This window comes from Rhinopithecus bieti, unplaced genomic scaffold (genome assembly GCF_001698545.2).
Source record: "Rhinopithecus bieti isolate Rb0 unplaced genomic scaffold, ASM169854v2 scaffold_47995, whole genome shotgun sequence".
Lineage (NCBI taxonomy): Eukaryota > Metazoa > Chordata > Mammalia > Primates > Cercopithecidae > Rhinopithecus > Rhinopithecus bieti.
The window spans coordinates 1,057,294-1,080,790 of record NW_016819498.1 but is presented as its reverse complement, the minus strand read 5'-3'; the positions used below and the strand labels follow the sequence as shown (position 1 = coordinate 1,080,790).

The window sequence follows — 23,497 nt, the reverse complement described above, 5'->3', positions numbered from 1 at the left end:
AACCACTAAAATGTTTATTTTTTACATTTTTAAAAGATAAAATAATTTTTCTGCCTACTTCCAAGTGTGAGGAGAAATTCTGAGATTAGCTCCACTCTGTAGGGAGGTACATGTATCCTACAGGGTAGAGATATTTGGAACTAGATGGTTCTGAGGCAGCTGGAGCATCTACTGGGAGAGTCAGGGGAGGACAGGGTCCCAGGCTCCATCCAAACATTTCCTGTTTGTCTCCATCCAGCTCCAGGATGACTCACTTGACCCATCTCCAGATAACTCATGAGCAAAGAATAGCATCTCCTGAATCAGGATAAGCTGAAAAGATGGGGATACTATTTTTCAAAGCCTCTCTTAAACTGTGAAATGTGACTAGCTCTCTTTAAGTCTTAGGGAACAGTAAGTGCCTGGTTATAAAATCAAAAGCTCCTTATCCCTCAATGCTTAGCTGTACTGTTAACCACAGGGAAGCTGGTGGCTGGCCACAGTTGCCAAAGAATTCAGCCTAACTGAGACATGTGCCAAACTGGTTTTTCACTTTATTGGGGATTTAAAACGGCAGAAGAGAGAACCAACTAATCACAGTAGCTGTCTAAGAAAACCAACCTCTAGAGTGGAAGTAAATGCAAACCCACTCTGGCAGCCCTGAAGCATGGCGACTCTCACCTTAGCTTGAATACGTGTTTCTTCTTTTTGTAATCAAGGGCCACTTCGCAGACAGCTTCTTTCAAACTCACAGGGACCTCGCTGTGGTAGGGAATTCCAGAAGCAGCAGTCTTTGCATCTTTGTAGAAACCCATTTCTTGGTTATTTATGACACAATAAACATTGTGCCAGGACCTGAGCAGTTTAAAAAAAAAAAGGGCGGGGAGATAAAGGCTCTACCACATTCCCCTTGAAGAACTAAACATTTCATTAACATGAAAATGATCCTCACACAACACAGTGTGATCCTGCCCAACCCTCAACCTTCCTTATTACAAGCCCTTACAAGTCTGCTAACCCTAAACAACAGAAAAAATTTCTCCATGGAGAGTTCGGGAACAGGGCACAGGGCAGGTGTTTGAGGGCTACGTCTTCTCTTTTACTTTGGAGAAAAGCAAGTTACTCTCTTGTACTCTGAGCTCACTTTGATTGGTGTTTAGTACTCTCTGCTGTAGCGCCCTCTTATGGTCATGGGTTACAGGCCATGCTCCTTGTCTGAAACATGCCTGTCCTCCAGCAGCAGCTCCTCCAGCTGCAGGTTTATTACTTATGTGACTTGGCAACTTGACAGAAAGACAGACCCAGAGCCATCAGCACTTACGGTACCTTTGGGTGAATTAGAATAAAGTGGCTTTTCCCCTATGGTATGGCAAACTTCCCTAATACACTAATTTTAACAGAACACCGGCCTGTATTACACCAGCATGTATTAATATATAAATCCCTATGTTGTCCTCAATGCGAAAAGCAGTTCTTAGATATTCTGATCGCCTCGCACAGCAAACAAACTGCACAATAAGACATGGTGGTCCCAGGTGGTTGGGTTTACTAGTTAAGCACATAGGCTTTGCAGTTTCCTATTCCAGCTTTGCCATTTACTAGGTTTCCACAGAAAGGGAGCTTTATTAACCACTCAGAGCCTCTGTTCCCCATCTGTTAAATAAAAAAATTGGGGCTGTTGAGAGACAATGAATATATATAAAGGTTGATACGGAGATCAGGGCAGGGGAAATGGTGAACGGCTTTTTACAAAAAAACCCACGAGGAGTCCCAAATGAAATCAATCACTTAAGGTAAAGAAGACTCTTCAGTCTCAACCTAGCAAATTCCTTCTCCAGACAAACTACTAAAGCCCCGTCTAGCTACTCCCATCCAAACTCAACTCTTCCTTCTCTCAGTGAATAACCAGCATTCTACTCCTGCTTTCCAGCGTCAGCCCAAGAAGAATGCAATGTCCAGGAAGCTACCAAAGGAATAAAACTACCTGAGCACATACTTCTCTTCCAATTCAAGAGTGGCCCACCTTATCCCTTCATAGGCTGACTTCCCATCTTACTGTGGCAGCCTCTGCTGCTGTTACCTGCTTGAGGCTTTCTTATTGTGGGCCTCCCACTCGTGTTTCCGATTGAGGAAGCCTTCCATCTGGGCCGAAGGCGTCTCCTGGGTTCTGGCTGGTAAGGTGGCCGCACTCTGGGCTGGGAGGGCAGTCTTGGCTTTGCGATCAGAGGTCGGGGAGGGGATGGGGCTGGACTCTTTAGAGCTCGTCCTTTGTTCTGTAGCGCCGTTGACCATTTCGCTTGTGTCCACCGTTTCTGCCATCTAGGGACAGCGGAGAGGCCATTCAGCTAACTCCGTGAGCCATGGGGGTGACCACATACGCTCTACCTGACTCGCACGTGTGGCTGTGTATAAATGCCTGGCAGAGATCGAGGCAGTACAGTAAAACCATTGCACACCCACAAAGCCAGCTGGACACCAAGGACATTAGAAGGTGGGAATGGATTAATACCCGCCCGTTTATAGGGAAATAAGAAAAGCGAAATGCCAGTATGAGTTTTACTGCACTCTATTCCTCTGATCAATAAATATAACTCAGATAATCTCCTCTTATGGTTACTTTAAAACAAAAAGACAACAGTAACAATCACACATATTAAATATGGAAGAGAGTGGACGTTATACAGCAGCCACCTTACGATCAAGGATGCCACCAGAAGGGCTGGAAGTTTAAGCGAAAGGGCATTCACAAACAGACCGATAGACAACTCTATCAGAGCTACATGGCATTCCCCCAGAGTAAGACAAGGAAAGACCTTGGTTCCTGAAAACGTTCTCTGGCTCTCCTCCCCCTCCCCTCAACACATTGTCATAAACACATGCAGAAATTAGGACGACAATCATGCATTTCACATCTACCATCCCAGTTAGACTTTGGAACTTAAGAGCTGGAAGGAAATGAGGCAAGTCAACAAACATCAATTTGACCACATCTGCCGAAGTTGTATCGTGAGTGGGTTGTAGTTTGTGTTAAAGGAGCTGGAAAAGCCAATCACAGTCACTCAACACCACACAGCTATTTACCCCCAAACAAAGACAGAACCAGGGCCTTCCCCATCACGGGTTGGTTGATCACGGTGCCTTGCTGCACTGAGACGAGAAAGCCCAGAGACAGCCAGGCTTCCAGCGGCTCTGACCCTTCAGGCTGGAGACGTCTTCGGGAGCGTTCCTTCCCAAGCTCATTTAAATTGTAACCCTCATGGCTTTTCGGCTTTGGAAATGTAGTAGGGTCTTGATTCATTATCATTTTCAGCCTGTGTACCATCAACTGTGTACCATTAACTGTAGCAGCCCCTGGCTGATACACCCAGGGTGTGCGATTAGCGAGTTACTAAAGCTGGGTGTGGCTGACACTTTAGTGGATTACAGACAACCTGCACCCCTCGTACACAGACAAACATGGAGAAGTCAATGGCACGCTCATTAGATACGTCGCCCACCACTGCTGCCCAGGACCAAAGTGACACCAAATTAGCAGTAACAACCTTGACGGGATAAACGGTAGACTGGCCACCACCATGTGAACACCTGGATCTATCAACTCTTGGGAACTGGATCTCTCACTTATTAGGTCTTATCTTAATGGCTGGGCCCAATGCTTGAGTTTGAACAAAACTAATTTTTTTGGGGGAAAAGGGCTAAAAAAAGCTCTGGAAGGAGGGAGAATCACAAGTTTAAGTTATGTCTATGCAAACTATCATAATTAGCATCAGGGCTGAGGGAAGACTAGAAACTATACAGTTTAAGGGTGGTTTTGATTGGAACCCTTTACCCTCATGGAAATGTGGAAAATGGATTATAGGACAAAAAGACATGTGGGGGTGTGTGTGTGCACGAGTGCTGCATGGTGATCATCCAGGCCTTGCAAGTGACAGACTGCAGACACGTGCTTATGAGCAACAGACTATTTAAACCATTCTCTCTCTTTTCACTTTTAAAGGAGAGTTGCAGGAGGGGAAATAGCCAAAAAACAAAACCCTGAGTCAAAACAATGTGAGTGGACTTTAAAGGTGATAAATCTTCTCTAGTGTGAGATTTCAGGAGACTTCTGGTGAGGAGGAAGTATGAGTTTGGTCTGGAAGGCCTGAGCCAGGTGTGAGTCCAGAGAGACATGGGGTTAGTATGTAGAGAAACCAGGTTAAAAAAAAATTTAGTGCTGCAGGTTTGACTTGAAAGCTGCTAGTGACAGCAATGACCTGGGTAGAGGGATGTTTCCTTGAAAACGGCTAAAATTTATCATACTTGGTCAGACTGCAAGGTAGATGAAGGCCAGGGAAGCCTCTTCTGAGGATAATTCTGCAGCAAAAATTTTTTCTTTAGAGTTAGAAGGAAAGAGAAAACCCCAAACCAGTATGCAGAGATCATTAATGTTTATGCAAATGAATCACTAACCAAGAAAACAAGGAAAATAAAAGGAACAAAATGAATTTTAATGGACATGTGCTTTAAGCATGCCAACAGACAACACACCACTAGAGACACACATCAAAAGCAATCACAGTGCTATGATCAAATGATGGGTACATGTGAACACATCCCCTGCAACCCCACCCCACGTTGCTTCTCTTTAGCGATTAGTCCAGAGTGCTTTAGTGGCTGGGCACACCCGAGATACTTAAATCAGGAGGTGAACATAAATGCAACGTGACAACTAGTAGCACAGAAAACATCTGATTGGTTTTCAAAGTGCACAAAGCAATGCTATTTTCAAGTTCATTGAGTCTCTGCATCATCACTCAAAACAATAAAAATACTTTTTCTTCTTCTAATACAATCCAATTGTAATTAAAATTTTGTTATGACAAACTACATTTAAAATCTAGATAAAATAGGCATGATAGCAAATGCTAAAAGTATCATAGCACTCTTTTCTTGTGTGCTTATGTGGTTCCTTTTTTGGAGGGTCTTCTAGATACAAAAAGTGTCAAATTGGGTATCAGTCCTGGTGATACAAAATTTACACACATATATATATGAAAACATCACATATATACATATAGATCAATGAAACACAAAATGTAATTTGGAGCCAGAAACACACATTAGAGCTCCCTAATGACCAAAGACAAAACAGTTTTTTTTTTCTAAAATGAATTTTGATGTGTTTTAAGGCAGAGACCCAATAATGATGCACACTACCCCCAGAACATAAGAAGCTTGGCATCTATCTATATACCCATCTACAGTCAGAAGTAGATAGATATGTACATAGAGATAAGGAAAAACAAACAAGATGCTATATGACGTTATCCTGACAAAAGAAAAAAAAAAAGACATGCATCATGAAATAAAAAGACAAATCAGACTTAACTCATGGAGAACACATATCAAAACAGGTTTCTGATTCCACTAACACATCTAAATATGGCAAAGGAGCAAGTGAATGTCTCACAAGGCTTTGATGTATAATATGGATTTGGTTTTCTTTTTATCGGTACTAGGAAACCAGTTCTGTCACCAGCTCTTATTTCTAAGGAAAAGGATTTTTGTGAAAACATTTTCAATTCCTGCTGGTGGCCTGACAGATACCATCCTAAAAGCTTCCTTTATCAGATAATTCCACAAAAAGTCTTGAGAAAATGAACAGTGAATCAGAAGATTAATCCAAGATGTATAGTAGAGTTTGTCTACAGAGACACTGACATGACTTCTGAAGCCAGGGGGCGTGCGAGCGCTCCCAGGCACGGTCCACCAAGTGCAACGTTCAAGTAATCAGGATGAACCACAATGGCTTCTGTTCCATTTGTTTGAAAAATTAAAACAGTTTGACACCCTGAAGTCATCAGCTGAATGGAGAGGCACGGAAGTCTGTGAGGCAGGCTTCTAAAACATGCTGAGAACCGCTGTCACCTGCTGTGTCCCAAGTGCCAGCAGCACTGACAGGGAGCGAGACAGAGGTGGCGGCAGCAGTCAGTGGGCACTTGACTCCTGAGGCTGGCTGCAACATCTGTGCAAGGAAGCCTACAGTTTTCAATTCAGGAATTGGCAGAAAAAAAGAGAGGAACTGGTTTGTAAAAGTAATAAATGACCCAAGGGTCTCAAAACGTTTGAGATTGTGTGCCTACAATTAAAACAGCTTCTAGAATATATCTAACTTCCTTTTTGTCATCTTCAATGAATGAATGCATCTTTCATGGAATGTTACACAGCTGACTTTAGGTTTTAATCTTATTATAGAATGTCTCCCTCCTCATACACCAGTCTTCCTAGTTAATAGTAAACTACTACAGGTTAATAACATCTGGAAAGGGGGCTACATATAGCACAGTACTGTGTCCTGTTAGAATAACTGAATGTGTCATACCTGTTAGATTCTAGTTTTCTTCTTCATTATGCTGTAATCTCATTTAATTTCATTTCAATTACTCATGTAAGGGTTTCGCTGTAAAATCTTAATAAAGTAAAAAGCTCACAATAAATAAACAAAAAATAAGTATGTTGCTTTAAGGCAGCTGGGCATCCATCAGTTAAGAGACTCAAACATGAATTAAATGCAAACAAATATGAAACCAAGGAAGGCTATGAATTAGGTAAAAATTTTAACATTTTGGGTGAAGTGGAAGCCAAAAAGTCAAAACCCAGAGGATTTGGAAAGGGTGATTCTTGACAAATGGTAGTGAACTTCACAGTCCAGACCATGGCTGGTCACTGGCTGTCCGTCTGCTATTAAAGTTTTTGTAGTTTTGGTAGGTTTGAGAGCGGTAACTAACCCGTGGAGATCCCTGTTCAGCCGGCAAACCGTTTTGGGAAACTTGTTCTCCTTTTGTAGTATCCCTGTTAGGGAAGGGCGGGAAAGGAGGAGGAAGGGAAAGGAAGAAGAGGAGAAAGAGGAAATAGTAAGAGAGGGTTGGAGAACATCATCACTCAATTTTATTACAAGCAACCCTTTCACATAATGTAATTCTTTCTAAATCTGAAACTTCCAAGTGTTTTAAATAGACTCTAGACAGAAAATATGACTACAAGAATGCCCTATGCCCTGCCCCAACAAATAAAGGCAGCATTAGAGGTTGCCATGGAGCTCTTGCCATAGCAAAATAATTAGCCCTTTGGAAATAGAGAATAATTGCTGCCCTCTGTGTGAAGTTACTTAGAACTTTCAAAAAAAGCATCACCACAAAAATCACTGGCCTAAAATCTGGGCAGTTCACTCCATGTATTTAATCATATGGAAGTTCTGAGCATACTGTTTGTGTGCACACAGGATGAGAAAGGGCACTGTCTACATTCTACTTCTGCCACCTACATACCTACGTGACTGTGGACAGATCAGTGTCCTCCAAGATTACTTCGGGTAACTATACAGACTTTAAACAGTCTATGGAAGCAATGAGTAGGCAGGGCATGTGGTTAGGCCTAGAAACACAAGGCTTCAGAAAGATGCCCCATAAACCTCATTGGCCACCGAGACTAAGGGCCCAGCCTCTGGAGCTGCTGGGACTCACCACTGCTGCTGGGACTCAGCTTCCTCTGAAACCTTCGTGCTCGGCTCGGGAGAAGGCGGCCGCCTCTTCCTCTCCTCTTCCTCTTGCTGTCTGCGCACTTCCAGTAACTCCAACTAAGAGAAAACAGAGTGATGTTTGGTAGAGTCCCAAACTCTGCCTCTTTGCAGAAAAAGGTTCTAGGAACCCAGGAAGTCCTCCTGTCTAGTTTGCTAAACTGGACCATACTGGACAAGAAGACGCTCTAACATCGTGAGCCAAATGGAATTAGGTTCACAGGAACTGCAGCTACAACCTAAACTACAGGAAATGGTCTATTCCATGGGCTGGCAAAATTCCTGTGAGCTGTTTGTAGGACCCCTGGGAGCTTGGGTTTAATTTCTAAATTAACTATGCAACTCTCAACTCTGCTGAGGAGGAAAGTACCTGAGCCTGAGGGTTCATGCTGGACTCCCCAGGAGAGCTCAGACAAACACCAGGGACAGAGCTGCAATAATTCTCAAGGAAGCCGCTTGTGCTGTGGTGGGGATCTGCGTTCAGCCAAAACCCAAACAACACATTAAAAAGCCACAGAATAGTCTAACTGAAACAAAGCCATTTAATGAGTCATATGGATGCACCAGAAGTACTCTGTTTTAACACAAATGTATGCAGATACATTTTAAATGCCCAGAACTGGAAATTAGAAACACCATTTTGTACACTGCAAAGGATCAGCTTTCTACCAGGAAAGCAAAAGTCTTGGAAGAGGAAACACCAGTGCACAAATCCTATTCTAAGGCCTTTATGTTGACAGAAGAGAGGATCAGGAATGGGGACTTAACAACAGAATAGGATTAAGCTTCTATTTGATGGGAATTCTAATTCTGAAACTGAAGAAAATTTTGAGGCCATGCCACCTCGAGAACAAAGCTTTTTTGAGACAGGGGAGAATGAAAGATTCGAAGAAAAACACCACTACCACCAATCAATCCCCAGGCAGGAAGCTATTATACGGGATCATAAATCCAGGTGCCCAGGATATGACTGAGGAGGAAACAGTCCTGACCGTCTCCCTAGGTCCTGCTCCACTGGAGCCACCCATTTTAAGAAGATCTTCACTACTTGAAAAAACAAAAAACAAAAATGACCAACCATGTGAATTCCCTGTTCTAAAAGGCAAGCAGGAAGAAAAAGTTGCCATGGCATCAACAGGCAAAGGGCCCAGCGGCCACTTACTGTAGTCAGCCTTTCCAGGGCAGAGAACCTCTCATCCCAGGTCGCTGCAGACTTTTCAAATGCCTCGTGGCGCTTGATGAGCTTCTCCACCTCGTCCACACTCTGGCCTATCTCTCGGCTGGACAGGTACGGCTCCTGGCCAAGCAGCCAGGCCTCGGCCACACTGGCGTCTCTTGAGAACTGATGGACTTCCAGAACTGCACAGGGTACCACCACGAGTTAGTACATGTTGACCAGGAGGTGATGGGGCAGTCATGTGGCCTTATCTCTTGGCACTGCTGCCCTCTGGTGATGGCTACCTGCATAACCAGTCTATCATCTACTCTAGCCCTGTCCAATGTAAATGTAATGTGAGCCACACATGCAACTTTCACTTTTCCAGTAGCCACATTAAAAAGAGTAAAAATAGGTGAAATTAACTTTGATAGTGTATTTCACATATGTATAAAATTATCATTATAACATGTAATCAATATGAAAAAAACTATTGTGATCTGTTACAATCTTTTTTCCTTCTAAATCTAAATCTGATGTGCATTTAATGGCACACATTCACTGCCCATCCCAATTTGAGACATTTCAAGTTCTCAAGAGCCACACGTGGGACAGCAGCTATCATATTGCCCAGCGCAGGTCTACAGTGAACGCTCTGTTCACTCGGCCCCACTTCATGAGCTAAGCCTTCAGAGACCTGCATGAATTCACAATCTACACCTAGCCAGATGGGCAGGCATTCTTAACTCGCCCTCTTTTGGGTAGCAGGGTTTTATTTTGGGGGTTTAGAGGGAGGGAAGGATACGGGAACACTACAGATGGTGGAGACCAAGGCTTTCGCTCTGTTTCATTCCGTTCCTCCACCTGTGAGGGAACACTAGTTCCACTATAGTTATGAGAAGGTAGGTTAGAACTGGGCTTTGTGCTATAGTTAACACTGATTTTTCACTGCATTTCATGCAGCAAAGCCTGGGGTCACTGAGGTAAAAAATGGACTGTGGGAAGTGTTGGCGTCCCAAGGAGCTGGCAAGCCATCTGCTTTCAGCACCTCAGTAGCCCCCAACATGACTACAGGAAGAAGATGCCACCTCTGCACTAGGGACCTGTTAGCTTTTCAAGGCAGGTACTGTGCATGTCATCACTGTGTCCCTGGTATACAAGCTGGTGCCCGGTTCAGTGTGTAATGCGGGTTTTGCTGAGCTGAATGAAACTGCCCCACAATTCTCAAAACATACAGACCAAATCCTCCTGCAAAGAATGCTCAAAAAGTGGGATTTCTGAGGGCTCTGGGCCCGACAGAATGTGCTGTCACAGCTCTCAGAAAAGGCCCTTGCATTTGGTTTCTAGTAAACACCCATAACATGCATAGATGGAGTCAGAACATCAGGACAGAGCCCAGAACTCCAACACAGAATGGCAAAGCATGGTAAGCAATGCTTGAGTTGGGCTGTTAGTGCTCGTACCAATTATGAAATGCTATTCCTAACAGTGTACATTACAAACCCTGTATTAGCTCACATATTCCCTTATAAAATGAGAATTAAAAATAGAACCTAATTCACAGGGTCACTTTGGGGAATAAATACAGAAATGCATTAAAAAACCACTTAGAACAATGCCTTGTTCACAGCAAAATTTTAATAGACGTTGGTTTTTATTTTATTATGTTATCAACATTCCACTAAGAGCACCAAATATGACTTAATGAGACCAACTTTCCACCTTGACTCTGATGCAAGAATTCTTGAAGAAAAATGGGGGAGAGGGCTTCTATCTGTATTCTCCCAGGGAGGTGCCAAATTGTCATCCCTAAAGAACATCCAATTCCCACCTATGACACTGAGATCAATCAAGGGGTGAAAAATGACTATGCCATAGGAAGATTCTTAAAAATAATATTTACCATGAAATGGTGAACCAGGGCACTAAAAGGCATCTAAAACTCAAACAATCTTTAAGTGATAACATTAATGAATTAAAGCAGGAAAATAAACGTGCATGCTTTCCACGGATACCCAAAAGAGCAGAAAGATAAACAAAGTACGTCCTTACTCAGTCTTAACCATTCCCATCGGTCTTCCCACTTGTCGATCATTTCTTTCCTCTTTTCCGTCAACTGCAGTAATTTTCCTTGATCTGTATGAAAAAGATAATCCCCGGGACATCTTAATGGACTGCACCACATCCTCTTGATGGGATCATTTTATACTAGAAAAATACATTTTCTGCGAAGACCACTATTAAGCTGGGAGATATCTAAGGACTGCTCAGTCTGTCTGAGGACTGGGAGAGGAAAGAAAAGCATAGCACTGCTCCTTCCAGAAGGGGCAGGAGGAAGGTGGGGAAGCCCTGCCAAAGCTGTTTTGTTGTGAGGAGGCTCCCTGCAGCAAACACGTTCAGGAGAGGGACAGCAAGAGGGACAAAGCCCTGACCTCTTGGAGAGGATGCCCATTCCCATGCAGGGGGCCACACACACAACTAATAATTGACCTCTTTATTAGCACTGTCCTAACCAGAATCACCAACCACGCACTCAACAGCAAACTGGTCTAGGGCATAGTCAATGGACACTGGCATCACCCAGGAAGACTACTGACTGGGGAGGAAGGGGAGTCCATTTTGCAGCCCTCAAAAATTGTCTTCTGCCACAGATTTGCCAGCGTGGGCCTAGAGTCTTGCATAATTATATTATTCTAGACGCACAGGAAAGGAGTTTTAAAATATATGTGTGCGTATATGAATGTAAACACATTATCTCTGACACACACATACATATAAAACAAAGTCATTTTACATCTTCACACCAGCTGCATTTATCCTGCAGCTCCAAAGCAAAGTAGCACCCTACCTCCTCAGATGCATAGTGTTTTCTTGCCAACAGGGATTTCCCAAGTTCAATGCAGGTTGTGAAACTGTCATTACGTGCATCAATTTCAGCTTTGATGCCTTGATGATTATTCATTAAGAGTTCAACAGATGATACATCCCTAAAATTACACAAACGATGCTTCCGTTAGATCAAACTTTTCAAAAAATCTGTAGGTTTTAAAACACACAATTAATTTGAAGGAAACTGATGGTCTTTCAGGTCTGAATCATTCACTGAGCTTAGGTTGGGCGACTAGAGCCAAAGCACAGTGACAGCACATTCAGGACCAGCCAGGCAACCAAACTTCAGAATATGGCTGCTTTTGTTTTTGTGTGTCTGCCTGAATAATTCAAAATGGTTGCTAGGTGGGTGCCAGAAAAAGCAATGGTTTTCTGTTCATACTTTTCCTTTGAAATGCAAGTCAGAAAGACTCTCTTCTAGAAAGCAGAGAAGCAGTAACAGGTGCCCCAACTGCATTTTGATCAGTTAGCTGTCAAAGATTCAGGATATGCATATCAAAGAGCAGCTAATACAGTCTCCTTATTGAGACACAAAAAGATACACAGGATGGGAACTAGCCTAGAAAGCAGTGACCAGCATGGATCAAAACCTACTGATCCTGATCAAGGAAATACAACTGCTTCAAAAATATATATCATAAAAAATCCCTTTTATTGCGGCATAGTTTCTCAATTACAGTGGGGGCTGGAGCTGGCAGAGGGGTGAACTGGAGGTTAAATATGTACCTCTGTGTTCCGCTGTTAACTTCTCTTCACTAATTTGCATGAAACGAAGCCAAAGATATAGGACAAATATTAAATAACCCAAGGACACCATATTAAAGCAGATGTTCAGGGTGACACCTTTAGTAAAGTGCATGGAAAGGGATAGAGTGGTTTTTAATCCAAAAAACAGGCACAGAAAAATAACTCAGAAAAGTCATCTCACTGCAAAGACAGGGCAGTTAGTCATGCCCAAGGTACGTGGCTACTTGAAGCACAATGTCCTACTTCAAGCACAGATGCAGGCAAGAGGGCCTGAGTGACTGTGGGACATGGGAGCCAGGAGTAGGGAGAATGGGAGAGGCTTTGGTAACCCCATGAACCCCCATTCCCTGGTGATGGTGTGCACGAGGTAACCAAAGCAGTGGTGCCGCACTCCAAGCACCTCCCCACCCCCTCTGGCCTTGAAGCTCTCACTCAGGCAGGAACTGCTCTCAAGGCTCCTGCTTCTCTCTGGAAGACTCCTACGTTTTAACCAAGAGCCAATGAATCCAATTTCCTTTGGGCTGGAAGCATTACCTTGGCTTCTCCTGGGCCTCGATCTGCCGGATGACATCCTCCATCCAGAGCATGAGGTCACGCACCATGCTGAAGAAGCGGAACTTGTCCCCCGTGTCCACCAGCCGCACCCTGCGGCTTTCACAGGCGTCCAACAGGGACTTCCAGGCTTCCAGGACCTCGTTCTCGCGCTTCTGGATGTCATCAGCCTTGTCACCCGCATAGGCCGCCTGGAGACGGGCTGCATCCTCCTGCAGCTGCCTCACCTGTGAAGCCATGTGGGGGATGAGCCACCTCAGTCCATGGGGGCCTTCCTACCATCACCCTCTTCCATTCTGCTCACACACTAAAGGGAGCACAGAGTCAAAACACGGCCCATGCTCCTTAAGGAGCCCTCGATTTCACTGGGGAGATCCAACTCACAAAAACCCAAGTTTTCTATAAATCTGTTCAACTACATTATTAAGTTCTTTATGAATGATAAAACAAATGAAATGCTACAGGAAGACAGGCAGGATAGTTGAGTCAGGGAACGTCCCTTGGAGGCAGCCTGGGATATCTGAGTGGGACATATTCAGATATAGTCCAAGAAATAAATACCTAATCTGCTATCTCATGGTAAAGATAAATGTTTTTATGATGAATGGGAAAGTGCCATGAAGAGCACATTTAGAAAATGACTTCCCATTGCTATGTGAATATAATGTATGTATCGCCTGTAAGAGTTCTCACCGTGGGACGTTTACACTCAAAAGTATAAAACGTGGCATCCTATGTGGTTAAAATAACTAATTAATGTTAAAGAAGGTGAAGCTTGAAATAGCCACATTTCAACAAAAACCTTGCAAAACTAAAAATACGCCTTGAGAATTGTGATGTGGTAAATGGAGCCAATGATGCACTCCTACTTACATCTACATATTTTGGTTGACTTATTTTTTTCAGCTATGACAGTCATCAAACAAAAAAAAAAAAAAAAAGAAAAAACCAACAAACCAACACAGAAACTGGCATGAAGAAAATATTCAGAGAGCAGGAAATGCAAATGGGTCTTAAACATGAAGAGATGCTTCATGGAGATACTGTAATGTGTCATCTATTAGTTGGCAAAAATCCAAGCGTGATGATATATTTGTCAGTGAACTCATTCTCTGTAGACAGGAGTGTAACCGACTACAGTTCCTACAGAAGGTAAATGGGCAGTACCCATGAAAATTATAAATGTGGTACCTTCTGATTTTATGATCCTACTTAGGGGAACTGATCCTACATATATATTCTTGTATATTTAGGAAATAAAATATGCATAGATTATTTACTGCAGCAGTATGACTGAAAATAAAGTGACCATCAGCGAATGACTGGTTAAATTAATGATGGTGCATCCAGCAGAAGACTCCTGCTCAGTCATGAAAAAGAATGAGGAAGGGCTTCTATGTAGTCACACAAAAAGCACTCCAAGATGACAACTAAGTGGAATAAACAGTACAGACAACGTGCATAATATTTTCCTCTGTAAAACAAAATAAGAGTATACTCTTACCTTTTTTTGGGGAGCGGTATATGTCTTTAAAACTGAAGCTAGTAAGTGCAGATAATTTTATAGTTAAATTTTCTCCTCTTAAATGTCTTATATAAAGTATGTAACACTAGTAGTGCCATACTTGTGTACAATGCCTCATTAAAGACATACATATATAGGGGAATGGACACCCAATCATCATGTACTGATAAAGCTGCGTGATCAAAGAAGTCTGTAGACAACTGTCCTGGATGATGAGACCTTTTAGATGTTTATGACAGTAGTACATGGAGAAATGCTAAGTGGGGTAAAAGGGGGTGGGGATGGACAGCACTAGGGCTTGTGGGGAGGTGGATTACTGACCCCTGATTGCACAGAAGCACTTTAGGTGATAATAGGTTTAAAAAAAAAGAAAAAAAAAACCAGTTTCTGCAAAAGATGCAAAGAAGAACCAATGGGCTCTGGTTTCCAGTGTGATTTGATTTCCATACCCTAAAGGATTTTTGGACATATTCTTTGATTATGGCTCAGGTTTAACTCAAATTACAATGAGCAAATTCCCAGGAAATTACTTGAAAAGTTAATTTTCCTACACGATGAACCACATTTTTCAAAACACCTGTTTCCGTGTCTCTGGCTGTTTTCAATTTGCTCACAATAAAATGTAAGGTACAAGAGGACAGCAAAAGTGAAAATTTCCACAAATATGAACTATTGCTTTGCATAACCACTCAAGACCTCCATCAGTGCTATGTGTCACTGCCACAACTCCCGTGCAGAATGGAGACAGTGGCAGGAGAAGCTGGCACAAAAGGAAACAACCAAAGAGGAAGCACCACATGCTCCTGGGAGCTTGCACCAAGAGCCTTCCCTTCTGCTGTTATTCTGTGAAAAGAAACCCAGATCAGGTCAATACCTGCAGTAGGACACACATCCTTTTCACTGCTATAAACATCACAGCCCAGTGGGTATGGCGAGGTGCAGACTATCAGACTCAAGGGACTAGATTCCTACCCTGGATGTTCCGAGACCCTTCTTGGGCTTCCTCGTCTCTAAGTCTAATGAGGCGAAGGGATTTAATGAAAAAATGAGAGAGCAACTCCACTGTCTCTCAAGTGTCTTGCAGTTCTAAAAGGAAATGATTTTAGAGGTGCAGAGGAAAGATCTACGTTGCTAAGGTGTTTTTAAATTCTATCTCTAGGTATCCCATGTTTCCCTAAACTTTTGTTATATAATAATAATTAGAAAACATTTCTAGAGATCTCACTATGTTGTATGTTTTGCACCTCAATCCTTAAACTACTAGGGAACCAAAGCTTAGAGAGGTAAATTAAACTTGCAGTCATAGTGACAGGAATTAAGAATGAAGGGGAAGTGAGAGAGAACAACAAAGTGGTCCCTTCACAGAACAAATCCCAAAGTATACCAAAGCTATCTAGAGGCTGAGGCACTAGACTGGGTCAGCCCAAGGCCATATCTGGGTGGCCTGTTTCTGTAAATGAAGATTTATTGGAACACAGCTACGCTCATTCATCTTCTGTCTATGGCTGCTTTATGCTACGATAACAGAGGGCAGAGCTGCAACAGAGAGTGTGTATCTCATAAAGCTGAAAATATTTACTATTTGGCATTTAACAGAAAAAGCTGAGATAATTTAGATACTCAATATACTCTTAACAACAAGAACCCCTGACATAATCAGGGATAACATCTTTAATAAAATTGGCTTCTTCTCTAGGGCCACGAAACTTAGAAGAAAAAAAACTACATTTGTTTTTCAATTAAAAGGCAGAAGACTAAACAAGAAACTGTGCAGAGATCAGAAAGAACACTAGAGAGTGATTACACTAGATTCTGTTATATTGTTACTACTTTGTCAAACGTCTTTTAAACAAAGTCTTGGTTCCAGTCATTTTATACTGGGGATGAGGCATGATAACATGTCAGAATCCTGTTTTTTCTTTTTCTAGACATATAACTTAGAACCTGGTTGATGAAAAATAGTAAGGCATTATTTTGGAAATTGTTCTGGATGGATATGCTAACATAGTAAAAACACTTGCTGAGGCCTATAACTTGCAAACGTTTGTGTATGCATCTGGTGTATTTATTTTAATCATGGGGGCACTCATCTAATGTTCGCAAATGTGGCAAACGCAGACCTTTAGGGACTGGTAAGTTCTCCCAAATGGAGCACTATTACAAAGTGGGTACATGTATGTGCTTAATTGGGGCAATTCTTTTGAGAAGCCAAGGAACAGGGAAATACTTACAGATGCCCAAAGACATTCTATGGAGAAAAAGCCTCCCCAGCACTGCTGGGTGGCTGCCCTACCCACCTGTGTGCCCAGAGCCTGGATGTCATGCTCAAATGTAGTGTGCATTCTCTGTAAGGTCTCCACTGTGTTCTGATCTCTCCCAAGCTCCTCAGGGAGTTTCTTGTGTTTGTCCTGTATACGCCCAAAGATCTCCTTGGCATCGTGGTAAAACTTGTGCAGTTCATAGGAAGCGGCAAGAATCTGTGTTCTTGTGTCAATGAGCTCCAGGAGGTCGGCCCAGGCTTCATTGAGGCCGTCCTTCCATTCAGCGATGGTGGCGGCATCTGAATGTCCAGAGTTGATGAGCTCATCTGCCATGTGATTGACCGTGTCCACACGCTCCTGCCCAATGTTCCCGGTGTCTCGGGCAAATTCCCGGAATCGTTCTTGTAACATCTGAAACGGGGATGGGTAAGGAAATCAGTGAGAGCACTGTGAACTCTGTACTTCTTGATCACATGAATACCTTTTGGAAAGAAACTGCCTCTAAGCAAGATGTAACCAGTAATACTCATGACTTAAGAACAACAGATCTTAGCTCGAGAAAGCAACTGGGTTTCCTTCTTGATCACTGCAGCAGAGTGAGGCACTACCTTTCCTTCTACTACCGGAGGAAGGGGTGCACAGAGAGGTTAGCCAACCTAAATGCAAGTCATCTGCTTAAAAAAGAAACACCACCTTAAAACTAAACCCCAAGACCTCTGATTGGAGTCCAGGGCATTTCATCTGCTCACAGATAAGGAATGCAAATGGCCTTCCACACCATCGCTCACTGCACAACCAACTCATGCACTGCCTCAAGTACTTGCCGTGACATGCTCATAGTCCTGTCCCAGTTCATGGGACCCTGCGACCACCTCCCTCTCAGCGATCCACTGCTCCAGGTCGTCCACCTCCCGGTTGAGCTGGAATAATCTGTGTCTCTCATCCAGCTTGCCTCTTCTCTCTTCAGCAAGGTCTTTCAGACCAGCGTACAGTTTATCCACTTTGGATTGCCGCATGCTAATGCGCTCACTGAAAAAGAAAGGAAGCAATGGGGAGAAAAAGAATCTTAAATGTCAATTTTCTTCAGGGGAAAAAAAAATGAGGTGGAGATAATGGGAGAGCATATTACATCATATTTCTCAAAGGAAACTCTGGTTAACCTACTTAGCATGAAAAATAAAACTCTGAAATTGGCCACAATTTGAAGTCACGAAGAGCCAATATGTAAACAAAAGAGCCAATATGTAAGCTAAATTCGCCTACCCCTACTATTATACTAGGGATGGGTAGTGCCTCACTCTGCTGCAGTGAATAGTGGGGATAGGCGAATTTAGCGGGGAGAGGAGGAAATTCTCTCTGCACCTCTGGCTCTGCAAATCAGGATTTCCTTTGACATTAAAAGTTAATGCAAAAATCTTCCCAGTCAGGAAGGTGGCAAAAGAAAAAGTAAGTTAATGTAAAATCCAGAGCAGTCTTGCATTCTCTGGTACCATGCTGCCAGAGGAACAAATGACACAGCCAGTGTGGCACGCACGGCCCTCTACCTTCTCTGGGCTGAGTGCACATCCTTGTTAGGAGGGCTGGACCAGCTGCTCCATCTCGTGAGTCCCAGGTGCTCAGTCAGGAGACTGAATTCCCCTCCCTCCAACTTCTCCCCAGAGTGATGGTCTACAAATCAGAATATCAGAGGCAAGGACATGTTGGTGCCTATCCCTGGAGATTAGGAAGGCCACTTTCCTGGGAATCCTGATCATGAACACCTTAAGAACCTCCTACACCAACAGAGCCACTGACCTCATCTCCCCTAACCCGCCCTGGTTAAATGCACAAGGCCAATTCCTTTCCAAATCATAAAAGGCATTTACACAAAAAGCCTAAAATGACTGCTTTGGAAGTTAATACAGGGGCCTGGTATAGAATGCATGAGTACTACACACTCACTTGTTTTTTTTCCTCGAGGGTGTTCTAATCACTTGATATCTAAGAGTTAGGAGGTGTTTTCATTTTGTTCTTCCTGGAAGCCCCTTCATTTTATAGGTCCATGCATTCTTATCTAACGCTCCTCTTGAAACTAGTAATTACTGGATGACTTTTTCAACCCAAGGTTAAGTGCTATGACTATCTGTATCCACCAAGCAAGTCAACCTGTACTTCTGATCATTTTTATTTTTTTGAGACAAGGTCTCACTCTGTCACCCAGGCTGGAGCGCAGCAGTGTGATCATGGTTCACTGTGGCCTCAAACTCCTGGACTCAAACCATCCTCCCAACCTCAGCCTCCTGAGTAGCTGAGTAGTACAGATGTGTGCTACCACACCCAGCTGTTTTTCGTATGTTTTATAGAGATGAGGTTTTGCCACGTTGCCGAGATTGGTCTTTGGCCCCCGGGCTTAAGCAATCCTCCCACCTTGGCTTGCTAAAGTGCTGGGATTTTACAAGTCTAAGCCACTATACGTTGACTGCCCAGCCTAGTCAACCTGTACTTTTGACTCATGACACCAATACTCTTTCAGGAGAGCCTTGGCCAGAAGGAGATATTTAACCCACAAGAGCAATTTCCTAATGTAACAGTTCACCCATCCTAATCATGATAGGATGTTTTAAATAATGGGACTGTTTTAAAAATGCTTCTCAAAGATTTGCCTTACCAGCAATTCATGATGAATGCTGCCATTATCTTTTGGTAGGGGTTAGTAAGAGACCCTCACTGAGAGGAGTCGAGAGCAGGGTCTCACCCTCATGAAGCAGCACTCACCTTTCAGGATGGCTGTCGGCCACCAGGGCCCGGCTGGTCTTGGAGAGCTGATGCACGGTCTCTGCATAGTCCTCCACAGCTTGTTCTAAGATCTGGTGCTTCTTCAACATGGAGACAGCACTCTGTTCATCCTGCGAAGACAGTAGAATGTCACAAACACAGCTGTCCCCTCCGGCCCTACACCACCTTAAGGAGCGACAGACCAGCTGCTCAGCAGGGTAGGAGGAAGGATCAGTAGAAAGAAAAACTCCAGAGGTACGGTATGGACAGTGGAACACAGAAGTGTTCCAAAAGCTTTCATAAGGACTGGATCACAGAAACCTGTGCAGAAGATAAACACAAGGAGGACACAGAACGAGCAGGGCCCCTCTCAAGAGAAAAGCTTGGGCAGACCAAGTGTGCCTGGTTCACTGGAATTCCTCAAGGTCCATCAGTTATGTAAGTGACAGCATTCCAGGAACCTTACAATACTTTCAAATTGTCTCCAAGCCATCCTGTATTTTGTAAAGTTTAGGGAACCTATAAATAGACAGCAGGAAGGACTCTGGCATATTTCAAAGATGAAGGGATGAACCTGGTCTTAATGGCACACTAGGGTTCAGATAAGAAAATGCTGCACCAAAGGGAAACCAGCAGCTGGACTTCAGACACCTTCATGCACATGGTGTCCCCTTAACACTCAAAGGCTACAAGGGAAGTTTTTATGAAGACAGAGCCGCCAGAAGAAAGCAAGCTCAGGGTTTAAATCCAAGGTTCACCTGAGGCAGGGATGCTTCCCGCCTCCTCTCACCTTGGCCTTCTCCTCTGACATCATGTAGAGCTCCTGCTCGCTCATCCAAGCTTCGGCCTCAGCAGCGTCAAAGTAGTACTGCTGGGCCCGGTGTGCCTCCTCCAGTCGCCTGTGGCGTTTCTCCGTCTCCTCAATGAGGAGACCCCACAGCTGCTTCAGGTCGGCAAGCCTCTGTCTGATGGCCTCAGCGTTGAGGCTGCTGCTGTCAGTGACAATGTTTTGGCTCCTCTCAAAGATGTCATCAATGCGAGGCTGGTGTCCCTGGATTTCTTTCTGGAGGGTCTGGAGGGAGCAGAAAACACACACAAAGGCTTGCCAAATGGCAACCGTCTGGTGCTTATGTCAAGCTGTTAGGGCCAAAAAGAAATCGCAAGGCTTCAAAACTCTCTGCCATTCTCAGTCTTATAATTTAGAGCAATTATTTATCAGATAGAAATAGCCCGAGCAGAAAGGTTTACCTGATTTTTCTTTATTAACAGCTGCACAGTCTGGAGGTTGTGGCCATGATCCGTGGAAGTTGCCAAAGGCATCCTCTCTCCAACCCACAACTGGGAAAAATTGTAAATAAGTGGTCAGATCCACTCAGAGGAACAAATACACGACAGAAACAAGAGCGGTGAAGGACAGTGAGGGACAGCAAGGGTGAGCTTCAGAGAGTGCTCAGCCCCCTCGGGAGGGCTGTCTGGGGAAGCATGCCCTTGTTCTCTGAGACAAGGGTAGAGAGAGTCTTTCCAACTTTACCTCATCCTCAAGATCAGACTCACTGTGAGTCCTCATTACTTTTAAAAAGTCTGTTTTAGGGCCGTTAAAATCCTAGAGTATCCCTAGATAACGTGAGCAGCACAATGGAGTTGCACTTAGTGTGAAAAGGGAAAGAAACTTTAGACCATCCAGAGCGTGGACTTTGACAGCTCAGCTTGCCAACGTGGCCCAAGGTGAGGTTGACTGAGAAGTGAGAACATGGGCTTTAGGACAGGCAAGGGGGCTTGTGGAAAAGCCACGTGTACAGCGGGGGTTGACTCACGATCTCGTCCTCCACATCCCTGTTGAACTGATGGATCTCTTTGGAGGCCAGCAGGTTATGCTTCCTCTCGTTCAAAGGCTCCAGCAACTCCATGAACTTGGTCTGCACGGTGAGGCGCTTGCTGTCCACCTCGTCGGTGCTCTTCCCTTCCTGACTCAGGGCCTGGGCTTGGCTTTGGAGCTCTTCGATCTCCTTCTTCCGCACTTCCATCTGATTCTCCAGCATCTGAAGGCAAAGAAGCAGCCTCAGCACTCAGCAGAGACTACTTTTGCAGTGACTGGCTCTAAGCAGAACTGCTGGGCCTGGGACTTGGCCACACTGCAAAGCCAGCAATGGGAGCCACTGGAAGATTTTGCCACTGATTAGCTTTTTCAACATCAATGGAACTGTTTTCAAGTAAATTTGAGGTAAATTCATTTGCCCTTAAAGTCCTCTACAGTGATGTAATATAAACAGTTACTTTCATTATCTATAAAGTGCCTTGAACAACTCAGATAACTGTCACAAATCAAGATGTTAAACAACAAAGTATGTGAATATTTCTTTCATGTAAAATGCAGAATTGAATGAGATGAGTATTTATTTAACTGTTAAATAGCGATAACACCATTAACTAAGAAAATTATCAGTCCCATACAGACAGCCGACAACCAATACTCCTAATACTGTGTCTTTCTAGGCTGGACAGGTATCTTTCTATTCTGGAAATGTTGTATGATGCTGTTAGAGCAAGTACTTTTCTGGGTTAAAAATGCCTTCCCATGGAAGGTGGACTCCTGAGAATGCAGTGAGTGAGAAAAAACTGTAAGGACTATGGCTGTAAAACACAAACAAACCCAAGTCCATGATGGCTTGTCCACTTGCCTGTTGCTTTTTCAGCAGGATATTGACGCTGGTCAGGTCTTTGCCATAGTCATCAGACTGAATCTGACTCTCCAGGCCGTGCAGCCATTTGTCTAGATCTGCGCAGCTCTGGGTGAAAAGTTCGGCCTTGTTTGCATCAAAGAGCCGCTGGGCCTTGGTCTGGGTAGTGGATTCAAGGACTTCCCACATTTCATGTAAACCAGTGAGTTTCTCCTTCACCACAGCTTCTGTTTCAGGCTTTTCTGAAATGAGCTGCATTCCTTCCTGGAAAACAAAACCAGCATGGTTGTAAATAAACAGTTTGCTACAGAAAAAATGTCACTGTGAAAAACAAACCTAGGATATTTGATCTGTGATTTACCCATTCATTCAACACACACAGTATTTCCACATGAAGTTACTGCTCAATAAAATCAACAATGGCCTAGCTTGCGTACATTACATGGGTTTCATGGGAATGAAGCAATAAATGCTACATGCTGAAACAGTTTCAACTAAGGCAATGGAATACTAAATGCTAATAACCTGACTTCATCCCCTCTACTCCATGACCAAAGATGATATAAAACACACTATTACTATTGTTATTATTTTGAGACAGGGTCTTGTTCTGTCACCCAGGCTGAAGTATAGTGGCGTGATCTTAGCTCACTGCAACCTCTGCCTCCTGGGCTCGTGACTCAGCCTCCCCAATAGCTGGGATTACAGGCGCACACCACCAGGCCTGGCTATTTTTGTACGTTTCATAGAGATGGGGTTTCCCCATGTTGGCCAAGCTGGTCTCAAACTCCTGGCCTCAAGTAATTCACCCGCCCTGGCCTCTCAAAGTGCTGGGATTACAGGTGTGAGCCACCATGCCCTGCCAACACATTATTTTAACCATGAAGAATCTGAAACAATTTAAAAAGTCTAAAAGGAGAGAAAGGAGGGGTGGGGAACTCCACATTCATCTTCAGTTATGCTGCACAGAATCTCTCTGTGCCAGAATTACACGTTATAATTATTATTATAGTGCCTGGTATACAGTAGTCTCACAGGAAAAAGGAATTTTAAAAAATATGTATATATTTAAAATTATGTGCAATCTGTCACAGTGCAACACAAATAATATGATCAAGACAGTGGAATCCCCGCACGAGAGCTCACAGTCCATCAGCAACAGCAGATGAGAGGCATGACAGAAACTAAATGCCTAATATTTGTTCTAAGATAAATCAAGCATTTTCTACTATCTGGTTGGGTTTCTGCTTTTTTTCCCTTTTGATGGGTTGAATTCAGGAACCTGTAAGTGCAAAGGGAGCTACTATTACTGGCTGTGTAACTTATGTAAATGTACAGATAAGACTCAGATGTGCTGGAAAATGTGCTAAATAAAAAGGAGGTTATTACTACCCTGTTTGT

General features: G+C 43.5%; 1 protein-coding gene across 5 annotated transcripts in view; it reads right to left on the bottom strand.

Moving 5' to 3' along the window:
- Positions 1–23,497, bottom strand: part of SPTBN1 (spectrin beta, non-erythrocytic 1) — a 217,350-nt gene that overhangs the window by 2,968 nt on the left and 190,885 nt on the right. For 3 of the 5 annotated variants that reach the window (XM_017859016.1, XM_017859014.1, XM_017859015.1), the window contains exons 20-34: positions 22,097–22,360; positions 21,233–21,457; positions 20,667–20,756; positions 20,209–20,490; positions 19,419–19,549; positions 17,489–17,693; positions 16,701–17,075; positions 12,861–13,105; positions 11,539–11,677; positions 10,743–10,826; positions 8,697–8,893; positions 7,482–7,594; positions 6,747–6,810; positions 2,060–2,298; positions 661–834 (exon numbers count right to left, since the gene is read on the bottom strand). In XM_017859016.1, coding sequence (XP_017714505.1) covers positions 10,803–10,826; positions 11,539–11,677; positions 12,861–13,105; positions 16,701–17,075; positions 17,489–17,693; positions 19,419–19,549; positions 20,209–20,490; positions 20,667–20,756; positions 21,233–21,457; positions 22,097–22,360 — 1,980 coding nt within the window. In that variant the 3' untranslated portion in view covers positions 661–834; positions 2,060–2,298; positions 6,747–6,810; ... (1 more) ...; positions 8,697–8,893; positions 10,743–10,802. Of the gene's footprint in view, positions 1–660; positions 835–2,059; positions 2,299–3,060; positions 6,811–7,481; positions 7,595–8,696; positions 8,894–10,742; positions 10,827–11,538; positions 11,678–12,860; positions 13,106–16,700; positions 17,076–17,488; positions 17,694–19,418; positions 19,550–20,208; positions 20,491–20,666; positions 20,757–21,232; positions 21,458–22,096; positions 22,361–23,497 lie in introns of those variants that run through there. The other 2 variants (XM_017859017.1, XM_017859018.1) reach the window with 2 other exon arrangements.